General features: G+C 38.4%; 1 protein-coding gene across 1 annotated transcript in view; it reads left to right on the plus strand.

Annotated features, from left to right (window-relative positions):
* Positions 1 to 14588, plus strand: part of ITGA2 (integrin subunit alpha 2) — a 70869-nt gene that overhangs the window by 28467 nt on the left and 27814 nt on the right. The window contains exons 3-12 of the mRNA XM_075020786.1: positions 216 to 325; positions 1387 to 1478; positions 5337 to 5451; positions 5837 to 5964; positions 7113 to 7261; positions 8360 to 8510; positions 8936 to 9101; positions 10403 to 10476; positions 11936 to 12074; positions 14046 to 14191. Coding sequence (XP_074876887.1) covers positions 216 to 325; positions 1387 to 1478; positions 5337 to 5451; positions 5837 to 5964; positions 7113 to 7261; positions 8360 to 8510; positions 8936 to 9101; positions 10403 to 10476; positions 11936 to 12074; positions 14046 to 14191 — 1270 coding nt within the window. The remainder of the gene's footprint in view (positions 1 to 215; positions 326 to 1386; positions 1479 to 5336; positions 5452 to 5836; positions 5965 to 7112; positions 7262 to 8359; positions 8511 to 8935; positions 9102 to 10402; positions 10477 to 11935; positions 12075 to 14045; positions 14192 to 14588) is intronic.

The following is a 14588-nucleotide window of genomic DNA, read 5'->3' on the forward strand; positions in this document are numbered from 1 at the left end:
TCCCCAGAGGCTTCTCCACCGAAGTCGCCCCTGGTGAATCCAGTGTACTAACATGCAAGTAAAGCTTCTGAACAGCTCTGGAGAAGACTCCTGAGTGCCTTAGGTGCTCTATCTGGTAAAAGCCTCTTTACCTGTTACCTGCGATATGCTATGCCACAGTGCTGCTGGACTTTTCCAGGGTCATTAAAGACCTAATGAAGTTCCTTTTACTTCAGGTTGTTGGTTGGTTCACCCTGGAGTGGCTATCCCTCTAACAGAACTGGAGATATCTACGCGTGTCCTGTTGGTATGTCCAAAACCACATGTAAAAAGCTGAATTTACAAGGTAAGTTATAACGAATAATGTCTTGCTACAATTGTTCAGTTTTTTTCCTGTTTTTGTACCAGGCCAATCTATTTGTGAAAATTGGTGCCTGCCGCTGGAGTTGGGCCGGGTGTTGTGGGCGCCCCGGCCTGTGGTGCCAGCTGCCAGAGCCACGGGGGTCTCAGTGTCAGCTACTGGAGCAATTGGGGTATTTAGCCTCCAGCCATGGGGGCAGGAGTGGTGTGTGTCCCAAAACCGGCTGCTCGGGGGGGTGGAACCTGGGGTCTGTGTCAGTGAGAGGCTCCGCGCCGGTGGCTGGAGCGGCACCGCAAGTCGCAGCCCAGGGGGCCTGGTGCGGCCTGCCAGGGGGGGTGAGTGTCCATATCTTCCCCAAACCAGGGATGTGTGTCTGTTCACTAGCAAACTTCCAGCTGCATCTTAGGGGGGCCTCAGGTCCAGGTAGCAGGCGGGGGTGGCGGGTCTGTGCTGGTACGCCCAGGGGGACTTGCAGATGTGGAGTGCATGAGAGACAAGTGTATGAGTGGAAACGAAGCCTTTTCTGCCTCTGTGTGTTTGCAAACTAAGCATAAAATGGGATTCACTTTTGGATACAGTGAAAATATGGGGGAACAGAGTGTGCCGAGATGCCTACTTTACGTTTATTTGTGGTGCGGAGCATTTCTGTCCTCCACTGCTCCTTCCGGGTGTTTTTTTTTAAAGCCTGATGCTGGATCGGAGGAGTCTGGTGTCTTGCGGAATGTAACAGTAGCTACATGGCTGCAGCTACTCAGCCAGACAAAAATACTCAATAGGTAGACCATTTCTTCCTCTCTTTTGCTTTCAGCTCTATTCTGGGCAGGTATTCTAAATGGCCATACTTAATTTATGTCTATAGTTAATGGTTAGCAAATTTTTGGCAAACATTAGCTTTCCTTTCTTTAGTCTCGGAACTGTATGCAGTCATTTGGAAAAGGCATCTTAGCTTCTGAGAAATCAAGCTTTCAAAAAGGAATTCTAACTTACTAAATCGCTTCTACATCTTATTTACTCTTCTTTCGTGACTTAATCTCCTTTTATTTCAGCTTTAATAAATATTCCAAATGTGACTGAGATAAAGGAAGACATGAACCTTGGCTTGACTCTGATACAGAACTCAAAAACAGGGGGATTTCTGGTATGTATCAAGGACTTATTCAGTACACACAGAACTTCCTGAGGAGAATGAAGAAACTAGAATTCTCCACATTTTTTGATAAGTCCAAGCTGAATGTATTTTATTCTGCCATAGATTAATACATATTTTGCATATTTTAAAATATTCCATCCCACTGTCATTACTTAGGGTTCAAAATCAGGAAAATTACGAATTCTGTCCTTTGTCATTTATCTAAATATCCTATGGAAGGGCACATAATTAAAGATTCTGTAATTTAAGTCAGACAACATAGGCAAGAATATTTCCACAATGGACATCTTTAAGGCAGTCTTGTATAGTTCTGATTATGCTTTCAAAAGACAGTATGGGATCTCTCCTCCAACATGTGCACTTGGACAGTGACTGCTCTCCTGAGATGTTAGGATTTCTAGTCCCATGGATCTGCGGTATGTTTTCTTTGGTTAGTGAGCTGCAGGAGGATGCATTTTCTATGTGTGTATTCTGCAAACCACTCTCCTTGGAGCTTGTAAAACAGATTGCATAATTGAAAGGAAGTTAACTCATGTTTAATATGCTTTTTTTTATAGTCTTAAACATAAGCATGAAAACTGTTGGCAGTGTAGGTGTATTCCAGTTTGATGCATACATTGTAGGCATATGCAGTAATTAAGTGAAACAAGAAACTACAGACAAAAGAGCTGTGAGACTCATTTTAAGCTTTGTATTTTTCTGTTCAGTCTTCCTAGTAATTGCAAAAGTATTCAAACGTTTATTATCTTCATTACCACATAGCCCAGTTCATTGACATACTTATAAGGAGGTCTAATTCCAACCTTTCCAGCAGCTCCCTTCGAGTTTAGTAAAGTTAGTCATAACTTCAAATACAGCAACAGTGCTTTTATTGATTGTTGGCTTGAGAAGATATTGACAAAAAAATCTTATTCTGTCTCTTGGTTAATATCTTTAATTACTGTTAATACTATCTTATGCATACCCACTTTCAATCAGTATCAGTAATTGCAGCGATTTAAAACATCTCATGCAGAAAAATTTGTATTTTCTAATAATACTTGAACTTCTCTCTGTTAAAAAGAATTTCATGATTCATATGTTATTGACCGACTCTCCTTAAATTCCATAAAGTAACAAAAAAAACCCTTGCAAGCTAAGACATGAACAGTTAGCTACGTCTTTGGCAACAGGAGTTCTTTCTGACATAAGGAGAATGGGGTATTGGAGACAGGTGCTTAGCTGTGACTTGGCCTCAACAAATACCAAAAGCCCCATGACTTAGCTGTGGCAAGAGTTGGACAACAAGCAGAGACTGTCTGCTCGTAATTGCAAGCTGCTGCCAGCCAGGACACTGCTCTGAGACACTGTGTCTGGCAGCTGGCCTCTGTGATGGGCTCTTTGGGTTATGCTCATGGCTTCCTCCTCCCAGCTCACTGTGCTCCTTCCTCTTGTGGCTGCTTCTCTCTCAGCCTCCATGCACTTGCACCAGCCTGTGCTGCATCCATGGGCTGCTTGGCTGGAGCATGACCCAGCCTGGCATGTCTGTACTGTATCTTGTGAGTCCTGCTGGTTCAGCTGTTTGATGCCATGTGATGGCTTCCTACAGGTACCTTGAGTACAGGGCAGTCACTTCCACATGCTCATTACAATTTTCTGAGGCATGCTTAGTCCTGTTGGAAAGGTGCTTAAGAATTCCACTGATGGTTAACAACTTTTTTCCAGATTTCAGATGTAAGTTACTATCTGTTTGTTCCTGGGGCAGCGCTGTGCCTTTAGTTGAAAGGAACAGCTCACATCTCCCTACATGTAAAATCTCCCTTCTATATTTAACACCCCACAATCGTTCTCCTTTGTCCTTTGCTTTGCTAAACAAACACAGAGTTTTTTGGCTGAAATGCAACTTTTTAAAATACACCTCTCTGGAACATGAATGACCAGATCTATGCCGTATTCCACCTAAGTCTTTTCAGGGCTCTATATAGTGTATTTGGTATTTCTGTGTCTCAACTGCAAGTGCGCTTCTTGTCATGTATTTCCTTTGGATGCTGGCTGTATGCTTATGGTCACCCTGCAATCAGGCAGTGCCCAGTCCATCTGCTCCTCTCTCTCCTACTCAGTGGGCTCCCAGTTTATGCCTGCATTTCCTAACATTAGTCCTTAAGGGCAGTCTATGCCCCCTTATAATGTTGCATTTTTCAAGTTCATCAGTTCTTGATATGTGATCACGCTGTTTTCCCCTGCATTAATGACGCATCTTAAATTTCTGACTCTAACAATGCTAGAACATTAGAGCTTTTCCTTTTTTTTGTTTTAAAGTGAAGATCAGCAAATTTATTAAAACATTTCTATTTTTTGCTCTAAGATTAATATCACAATTTTGAGTAACCACTAATGCAGAAGAAAACTAGAAAATGGGCAAATGAGATTGATCTAAAAAGGACTTTAAATTAAAAATAACTTTAAAGGCTAGTAACTCTCTTCAGCTTCATAGTTACCAGTATAGGTGATTTGTTCTGTACCTTCCACCTCTGTAAATATCCATCTTTTCCAGTAAAACTAATTGTGCTGCATGTAGCAGCTAAAAAGAGTGCTTATCTCAAGATCAGATAACGTAGATATACTTCCTTTCTCATGTCTAGAAAATCTGCCATCTTCTCAAGTATGTTAGAATAGTTTGATGTGGTCTACCACTGGTAAACCACTGTGTGATTTAGGTCAATTTCCATTTACTTCTGCCTTTAATTACCTTTTTTTTCAATATTCTTGAGAAAAGGGTAATAGTGCTGTTCACTTTGTCTTCTCTTCCTAAACAGAGATGCTGCATTTTCTGTTTTCCAAGCTTTCCTGATTGGATAGGGCAATCAGAAATTATACGTGATAAAGCTATCATTTCTTTCAGAACAGATGAACAGAGGTTATGTTTTTTCCTTGAGTTCCTAACATGATTTTCTTTTAAAAAGAAAATCCTTCCCTCCCAAATATCCTCATGACAAAATTCTGTCTTTTTCATGTAGGTACTTTTGTACCTATCTTTCTAATATCAGAAGTGTGGCTGTCATGCAACCAGCTGGTTGATCCAGCTGAAAATTTTTCTTTTTACAGAGGCCATTTTCAGCAAAGAAGCAAGATTATTTTCCCCAGAAGGCAACAAAACACGTAGCCATAGCATATGTGAGGCCAGGGCCAAACTTCCCCTTTTAGTTGCAGCTAAATAGGACAGTGCCTACTGTGAGGCTGCACCCTAACTGGGGATGATGAAGTTTAACTTGTAAATATTTTGGCAAAGTGAATTTCCCTTGGGAACAAGGCTTCTCAAACTAGTTAGTGTGTGTGTGTGCGTGTGCACGCGCACTGATCACAAAACTCTTCAGTCTGGTCACACTGTTGGTGGTAATCCGACATACCGCAAGAAAAGGTCTTCTCCGCATTTTTGCAGCGATCTGCATGCTCATGGTTCTGATGCCACCTCCTGGTTAGTGGAAGTACTTCTCCGCACGCTTATAAGCGATGTGCAAATACCAACTCTAGTTTTAAAACAATAATTTGTAGAGCAGGTGGCCTAAAGCAGCACAGATTCCTAGCAGACCAAGTCACTCTCCTTAGATGTTATAACTGTGCGTATTCTGGAGAGGCCAGCTTTCAGAAGGAGGCACTAGGATGATCATGAACAGAAAGTACTTTCAATGAGAAAGTCTATGAAAGGGGTTACACTGTCACTGTGATTGCAAGGGATTTGGTCTGATAACCCAAGAGGGCTCCTCTGCTCCTATATACCTGTAGTCCTGCTTATTGTGCTTTTATACATGGATAGGGTGAGACAAATATTTGTTGTTTTTATAGTTTCTTTTTGTTGCTGTTTTTAAGACTTGTGGTCCCTTGTGGGCACAGCAGTGTGGAAGCCAATACTACGCAACAGGAGTCTGTTCTGAAATCAGTCCAAGTTTCCAGATCCTAAGAAGCTTTTCTCCTGCTGTTCAAAGTAAGGCAACATGTGCAAAACAGATTCAATTAAAAAAACATATCAAACAAAATCAAGATATGTTGTGTTGGGGACTCTTAATTTGGGATTTTTTAAAGGAAGTATATGCAAAAAACAAAGTCCTGTGATTCACACATAAGGACTGACAAATCGTGATCCAATGCTGATATGAGTATGGACTCACTTCTCTGAATTCAGAAGATTGCACCAGCGCAGGCTCAAAATCTGCATATGTTTCTATTGAGTCCTCATTCTGGCAAAACCTTCCTGATCTGAAGTGTTGCCTGTGTACGACCTAAATATGCACCTCTAGATTTAGCCAAAGAGTTATAAGTATATTGAGACTGAAAGTGCTTTTAGTGTCCACTTTTTATTTTTGTTTTAGAGTGTTCCTCTGTCATAGATGTTGTGGTTGTCTGTGATGAGTCAAACAGCATTTATCCCTGGGATGCAGTGCGGGCATTTTTGAAAAAATTTATACAAGGCTTAGACATAGGCCTTAACAAAACCCAGGTAAGTCAAAGACATCGTTGAGAAAGACCAACAAAAAAAAACAACCCCAAAAGATAATGGGTTTTATTAGCAATTTTAAAGGAAACCAAATGTGCTTTAGCATAACTACAGTACCTCTCCCAAAGCCACAGATTACACAGTTGTCCTATGTCTTTCAGTATTGGGTTTTTTATCTCACAGCTAACCTATTTCAAAATGAATTAGTAATTTGATTCAAAACATAAACCAACTGAAACAGAAGTCTAGGTTATATCTAGGGGAGTCAGATCTCTTTCATGCATTAGGTGTAAAAGTAATTAAAATATAGTCTGTGGGGATGTGGTAAAAGTAGAACAGATTTTTTTGTGGGCTTTTCTTATGGCTCTTACTTTCCAACTACTGCACCTTTAAAATAGGAGTTTTTCCTGCTTGGTTACTATCTGATCTTTGAGTTCTTTTTTTCCTTTTAATTTGATGATGGTAAGGAAAATCTTATTGCCTTTTTTTTAAACATTTTCTGTCTTTACAGTTGTCAATTTTCCATAAATAGTTCTGGGAACAAAGACTGGAGCACTGGAAATCTCTCTCCCAAAGCCTGCCTTCTTCCTTGGGCTACTTTGGAAGTGAGGTGCTTAAAAGCTAGGCTACCTGCTCAGTCCTTTCTGACCTCACCTTTAGCATCTTCTTTTCTTCTTTCATACTAAATGTACATCTTAGTGTATGTCTTTAGCTTCACCTGTATTAAAAATAAATAGGGTTTGCAGTGCTGTCAAGTAACTAACCTTTAGGATTTCCTTAGAAGAGATCAGACTGACGTGCTGTCAGCTTGTAGAATTTCTGCTATTTTCTCATTTTTCCCAGAGCTCTCTCTATTATTGCTATCCATCAGCTCTTCCAGAAGTAACCAAGCAAATATTTAATGACTATTTCAGATTGTTTGCATTAACATATTGTAGTCCATAATAGATTATATAAGGTGCAAGAGCATTTTAGCTTTCTTTGTTTTCCAAATGTGTTAATATTAATTGCTTTCATATGTGTTGAAAGACAGTTATAATCCCATGTGCATCTGCAGATCTTTTACTCCAACCTGATAATAAGTAAGCATCATGATTCTGTGTAACTGATTGTAATGCATGGTAATCTAACATAATTTCTTTATTGTATAGGTGGGTTTAATTCAGTATGCTAATGATCCCCGTGTAGTGTTCAACTTGAATACATACCAAACAAAGGATGAGGTTGTTAAAGCAATGGAGGGAACATATCAGAAGGGAGGAGATCTCACTAATACTTTCAAGGCCATTGACAATGCAAGGTAAAATACATGGATGATTACTGTGCAGCTATTGTTAACTTACCTTACAAGGCAGCGAGCACATCCTGAATTTCATTCCCACTGAGAGTGCACGCACTTGGAGCCTCTGAGGAGGTTTCCAGTGCCAGGCAGAATCCTTCAGGTACATTTACAGTGCCCCATGCAGAACAGTACAGGGATATGTAAACTAGACTTGCTGAAAAGCAGTCTTTAACCATTGGGTTAAACTCTACCCTAAAGTAGTTCTGGTACCCAACAGAATTGTTTGGGCTGTCACAGATGTCTAAATATGACAGTGCATCGAATACCATGGACAAGCTTTTAGGAAAGATACAAAACCATTGAAAGAAGTAATGTTTATCTAGGGATTCAGTAGGACCAGTAGCATTCTTGTTTGCAGGTCAGACTTTGGTTGATTGCAGGGAAAATAAAATCTCTTGTCTCTTTTCAGTTTGTCACTGCAGCACCAGCAGCATGAAAAATAGGAAAAACTTAAAACAATGTGCTATGACTCTGAATACTTATACAAACCAGGTCTGTTTCTCAATGAAAGGTGCTGTTTTGCAGTTGAATAAAGGACAGGACTCTAGGCCAAAATACATGCTAAATCAAATGGCCTTGAAAAATTTTGTTTAGGAACAGACTCGGCCTTCAATGGAATCAATATCTGCAGTAGTATTGAGGAACATATTAATAACTCTTCCCCTTTTGTTTGAACTTGGTGGAGCCAATTCCTGGCTATTCTGGTGTTACAAAACTTAATAGTTCTGACAAAAAAAACCTTTTTATTTAGAAATATTTGTACAAAAAAATATTACTTTCCCTGGAATGTACATTTCTATCAGAAATACCATCCAGTCCTACTTGTTTTTTTTTTAAATTCCTTGATTACATTTCTGATGGCTCTTTGAGCAGTGCTTTGAGAAGAAGCTATCAGGAGCGTAACTGAAAATTCTTATTTAAGATCATTATTTTACAAATAAAAAAGCACTGCAGATGCACCTTGTTCTAAGTCAGTGATAGACATCCATTACACTATACGTACCAAATTCCATCCATTATAAATTGACATGTGATAAATCCAATATTTTATAACAGACAGTATGCCTTCTCACCTGAATCGGGAGGACGTCCAACAGCCACAAAAGTAATGGTTGTTGTGACGGATGGTGAATCACATGATGGCTCCAACTTGAAAACAGTGATAGGTAAATGCAATGAAGACAATATAACCAGATTTGGCATTGCTGTAAGTAATACTATAATTATATTTATTGTTGCAATTTTTGAAAGATCATTTTGGTGTGTATGTCTGAAAGTGCATGTTCTATACTTAAGCTGTATATAATGCATGCATCGTTACACTGGTGATACTGAAACTAGGTGAAATTAATCTTTATGAGTTAGCGAAATATTGGTCATCTTTAACTGGCTGAAAAAGAAAAACCAGTATTACCTGAGCAACTTCCATGGGTATCTCCTTTGCTTTGGTTTATGTATTTTTCCTGTCTGAATGGTGCCTTGAATAGGAATACAGTCTGATAAGCAATTCAGTAATATGAATGAAGGTAATTTTTTTTCAATATGTAGAATATTTACTCAAATAATACAGAATGAAATGGAATAACACTATGATTTCCTTCACTCTTCTTATTGTGTTCTTTTTTACCCAAGGTTTTGGGATACTTAATCAGGCATGAACTTGATACTAAAAACTTAATTAAAGAAATCAAAGGAATTGCTAGTCATCCAACAGACAAGTATTTCTTTAATGTGTCATCTGAAGCTGCACTACTGGAAGAAGCAGGAACACTTGGAGAGCGCATTTTTAGTATAGAAGGTAAAATACTTATTGTCTCTGAAAAATTAGATCAGATTCTTCCAGCAGATAAGCTAAGGATTTTATTTACTTTCACCTTAGTGTAGTACTGTGAAAACGAGGGGCAGCTGGAACTGTGAGCTGTTCCCTGCTCCCCCGGAGGGCTCTGGTTTGCACAGGTGTTCCCCCAGCTACCCCACCCCTAATGAGCCTGAGCTTCAAGTTAGTTTCTGCAGTTTGTGGGAAATATTCCCTAGTTTCTGAAGTTTTCAGTCAAATTATGGGCTTCAGATATCCACTGGTGGCTTGTCCATATGCATCCAAATATATTCAGAGCTATTACCACTGGAGGAGTAAAGGTATCTTTATGCTTGTCAGATTCACCTGTGTGAACACTAAACAAGTGTAAATTTATAAAGCAAATCAGAAGACTAGGTTACTGATAACAGAACTGAAATGCTACAGTAATGCAATCTTTGTGGTGGGCACCTACCAGGTTCCATCCCTAGCATCACCCACGGTACTCTGTCTACTGTTTGGAGGAAGGTGCTGTATAGGTGATACAGAGACTCTTCTCCCCCAGAAGCCAGCTTTTTAAAGTCAAATTTAGACCTTGCTTGGGAGGCTTATGACCTGCCTTTAGCCCTCCCTAAAGAGCTTTTCATGGCAGCAGCCTACCTGTGCTCAGGATGAAATCTTCCATTCTCTTTGACCTCCATCTGTTCCTTACCAGGCCCATGCTGCTAATCAAGTCAAGGGATCGGTTGAGCTCCCCGTCTTGGGTTTTGCTGAGTACTCCCATTGAATTCTCATTAATCGAGTCCCACCCATCTAGCTTAGGAAATACTCCCGGACATCACAGTATTTTTCAAGACAATTACAACAGGTTTTTTATAAGTCCTATATGACAATAAACATTCATATTCTGTTTGAAAGTTGTGAATATACAGTTATGAAAGCTGCTAATTTCAGTGTATTATTAGTGCTTCCTAGGAAACATAAAAAGAGTTTAGCCACAGTGACAAGACTGTGCAGACTGATTCAAGCCATCTTTACCATCATCTTCTGCCTTTTTTTTTCGGAAGAGACTCATAGCATCATGACTTCATCTTATCAACTTGCCATTAAATCCTCCAAATATTTTACAGTTTATGAGATCTTAGATTTCCGTTGTTTGTAAATGTTGGAAATGCTCTAAGAGAATTGGTGGGTTTGGAAAAAATAACATACAATCCCTATATAGCTACACTCAGAGGCAGCAAGATGGGATCTCTTGTGTGGTTCTATAGGGTCAACCGTATGTGAATATTTTTTTTTACCAGGTACAGATCAAGGTGATACATTCCAAATGGAAATGTCACAGGTGGGCTTCAGTGCATATTACTCACAAAAAAAGGTATGTGAATTTAATTATTTAATGATACAAATAGATGTAATTACATAGATATGAATGTTTAGAAGTGCAACAAAATAAGACTAATAAAACACAATGACCAATTTTAAGATTTTTTTACAAGCAGGAGTATGTCAAATTATCTTCTTCTTTTTTTTTTTTTACTTGAATGCCACAAAAATACTTCTAATAGATGGTGTATATCTCTAAAATGAAAAAATATACATTAATATGTGAAGTTACGTGAGTAACAGTTTCTTTCATGTAATGATTTTGAGATGTGTTAATCCAAAGATTTCAGTGATTTCTGAATTCACATAGCATGAAAAATTCAATTGCTCCAAGTTAATATTTTGCAGTTGAATAACTCAGAAGAATTGAAACCATACTGTAAAGCTGGTATATTTCTAGGCAGTCAGCAAGATTAAATAAATCAAGTCTGAAAAGAATTTATCTAACATTTATAAAGTTAATAATATTTATTTAAAGCATATTTCACTCTAGAAATCAGAAATAATAATAAATCAGATACATTTTTCATGCTAATAAATTTTAAGATTATCTTGACCAAATACGTTCTCGTTGTAAAGTTCAAGTGTGGTTCAAGCAGCTTTCAACTGAGAATACAGGGAGGTTTTTTCCTTCTCATAGCCTTTAAAGGTGAATGAAATAATTTTTTAAAAGTCCTCTGTATTTGCACAAATTGAAGTTTTAATTTACCAAGCACTTGGTGCTAGGAAATGGCAAAAATTAAGGAAGATTTGGGGATTTCTTCAGGAAAATTACACATCCTATTTTTATTGCAGTTTTCTGTAATGGTATCTCAGTTCAGTGAAGAATTTTAATGTGAATAATCTAAACTATGTTTGTTTTCTGTGTACAATTATAAGATGAAGAAGTATTTGTGTATTAAATATTCTGTATAATAAGACATATTAATTTGGATTTTAGATTTAACTGTTCTCTTAAGGGCATCTCCCTAGTTAAAGAATGAAATTTTGAATCTTTTTCCATCAGCTTCTGTGTGCTGTCATGGCACTTCTGTTGTCAAAAAGGGGGCTTTAGCTTTTTCTTAACAGTTTTGTTTGTGTGATCTTCAGTCTTCTGAGGATCATGAGTGCATAAAAGCATAGACTTGGCAAGCCCAACCCCAGGGTGGACAGGCTTAGGAAAGCATCACAGTGTTTAAATAAAGCTATTTTATCTTGAGTTGCAGTGCCATGGGAGCTAAAGCAGTCACTTATCCTTTTGCAGTAGAGGGTGACAGTTCCTCTTAATAGGGCAGTAAAGTCCTGCATGTAAGTGGTAACTATAAGCAGCTCCAGTCAACTGCTTGCAGTCATTAGACTGTGCATCAGTGCCTTAAACACAGTGATGTAGGAAATACGTATACTAACTTCAGTTTCCCTCACACTTTTTCTAAAATAGGTAGCTCTAAAATACTGATTTTTATTTTTTAAAGGATATTCTGCTGCTGGGTGCTGTTGGGGCCTATGACTGGAGTGGAACAGTAGTTCAGGAGTCTTCAGACAGAGTCACCACCTTTCCAAGCCATGTATTTGAGAAGATTTTACAGGACAGAAACCATAGCTCTTATCTAGGTAAGGGCTGAAATACAAACTTGGAAAATTCTGCTCTAGCCAGACTCCTATTAAGAGTGGATTTGAGAATATGAAAAGAATTATGCATCCAAAAAGATTTTATTTACTGGTTAACAGTTGGAATGAAATGAAATCCTTATTGTGGTTTTAAAATTCTACTCATATCAATGTGTTAAGCTGGAAAAAAATCAGGCTATGTCACAGAGACATAAGAAATCATGAGGTTTGAAAAGGCTGCTTAATGTATCATACTGGTCATTATGGGTACATTTTCTTTTAAAATTCGCACATACTTCCCCAATTACATGTGGATGAGAAGCTGATTGACTTGCTATCGTTCCATCTGTGCTTGCTCTTTCCTTGGCCTTTCCCAGTTCAGTTTATAGTTTTAGAAATATTGCTGCAGTTTAACAGAGTTCTTATTTATAACCCACATATGTTTTCTGGTGCATGTTTTTGTGACCAACTAGACCCAGTCAGTTTGTATTCTCAGTTCATTTAAATGTTTTCTGCAAAGCTACAACATGCCTGCTCTGGCGATTCATCCCTGAATAATGCTCCTACATTAAGCACCTATGACTTTCTTATCCTTGAAGTTATTTAATGCAATGCTAGTTTTGCAACTCACATGCTCTTTTCCCTACGGCTTAGCATTACTTGCATCCAACACAATGAATAAACTAAACCTAACATAATGAGCAGTAGCTCTTTTACATGTGTGACCTCTTCAGACTTTCTATTCTTCCCTTTTCTAGAATAATTCTTAAAAGGTCAGGTCATTCCCTTTCAGCTCTTCTCCACAAGGCACTTTTAGAGTATTGGCCTTAATTTTTTTGGAGCCAACAATGTTGTTGCATTTTCTGTCCTTTCATTTCCCTTCTACTTCCTTCTGTCCCACACTAAGACCTCTCTGTACCAGCTCGCTCTCGCCAGCTAAGGGCTGCTAGTACATCACAGCTCACTAGATTGGCCTCCATTCTGCACTGCACCCTCTCACTTCAAATGGCTGTATGCTGTATTAATTAGGAATGTGTGGCCTTAACTTGCAGGATAAAATTTTGTTTTGTTGTTGCTTGTTGAACTTCTCGTCTCCAATGATGTTATCTCCCTAAAAAAACAGTGTCCGAATCCAAATCTGAATTAGACTGGTATATGTAATGACCAAGGTGTAATCCATTTAGGCTGTGCTCCTCACGTTGTCCTGTAGCTTGCTAAAGCTGCATATTCTGCCCAATCACTGGATTTTGTTGTTCAGTTTAACTGTAGTCTTTATAAAGGATGATTTTGTTTTCTTCTGTTAAAATAAATTTGCTGTAATTAAACCACAGAAATGTAAAATATGTACTAATGCTAGATTTATAGTGCTAATACATGTTTAAAATATTTGCAGGTATTAAAAGATGTTTCCTGAAAGCAAATAATGTTAGAATAATGGGAATGAGGATTAAAATGTTCAAAGAAGTTCAATCAACCTAAGCCCTTCAGCTGACAAGCCATTAATACAGCCTGTTCTATTCAGCCAAAGCACTGGGCTGTGGTTTGGTGAGCTGTGGGAAAATGCACTGCAAGCTTTGCAGAAGCTAGGTGTTCCTCCCTAATTTGAAGGCTGGCCCAAATGTTCACCTCATGTTTCTCTTTATTTCTTCATTCCAAAGCTATTCTTTGCACTCTTTTTCCTATCTCCTTCACAAGCATGACATTTTTGTGGTCTATGTTTTACTGAACAGGCTAAAAACTATTGTCCATGCTATCCTGCAAACTTGCTTCAACTTGATCTGTGTGTCATTGTTCTCTCTAGAAGACTATTGCAGATTTTACACATATGTGACAGCTTAACTTCCTGTCTGGAAGCATCATTCTCTGCAACTAACATACCAGATTGACTCATCCTCTGTGCTTTATGGATAATTAACTGACAACTTGTAGTTAATGGCTTCTCACACATGTTAAATGTTGGCTTCTTTCCCCCAGGTTATTCTGTTGCCGTTCTCTCAACTCAGAACTCTGTCTATTTTGTTGCTGGTGCACCAAGATCCAACTACACTGGCAGAGTAGTGATTTATGATGTTGACAGCAATGGTAATATTGCAATTGTGCAGTCCCAGAGAGGCGAGCAGGCAAGTATATTTTGGTCATGAATGCAGATTTTGCAGGCATCTGTTTTTATTGACACAGCAGTAAATTGCAATGCATTTGTTTTGAAAATTCCTCTTTCTTCCAATGCATTTAGAATCCACTTGAACTTTTCTCTGCCACTAGACTATTTCAGTGAGGTTAACTGAACTCTTAAACAGTATTTTAAGAAGTCATCCAATTAGTGGTAAAAGATAATATACAAAACTACTTAATGTATTATTCTGTCAACACCTCTAATTGGGAGAGACTCAGTGAGCTCCACTCTTCCTGAGAAGTTGTGAAGTAGATGACATCAAAAGAGAGATTTGGAGGCTCATTCTCTTTTTCTCCATTTGGAAAAGAACAATGAGTTTAGATGGGTTTGGTTTTGTCTGTTAG

The sequence above is a fragment of the Buteo buteo genome, chromosome Z (assembly GCF_964188355.1).
Source record: "Buteo buteo chromosome Z, bButBut1.hap1.1, whole genome shotgun sequence".
In the NCBI taxonomy this organism is placed as follows: Eukaryota; Metazoa; Chordata; class Aves; order Accipitriformes; family Accipitridae; genus Buteo; species Buteo buteo.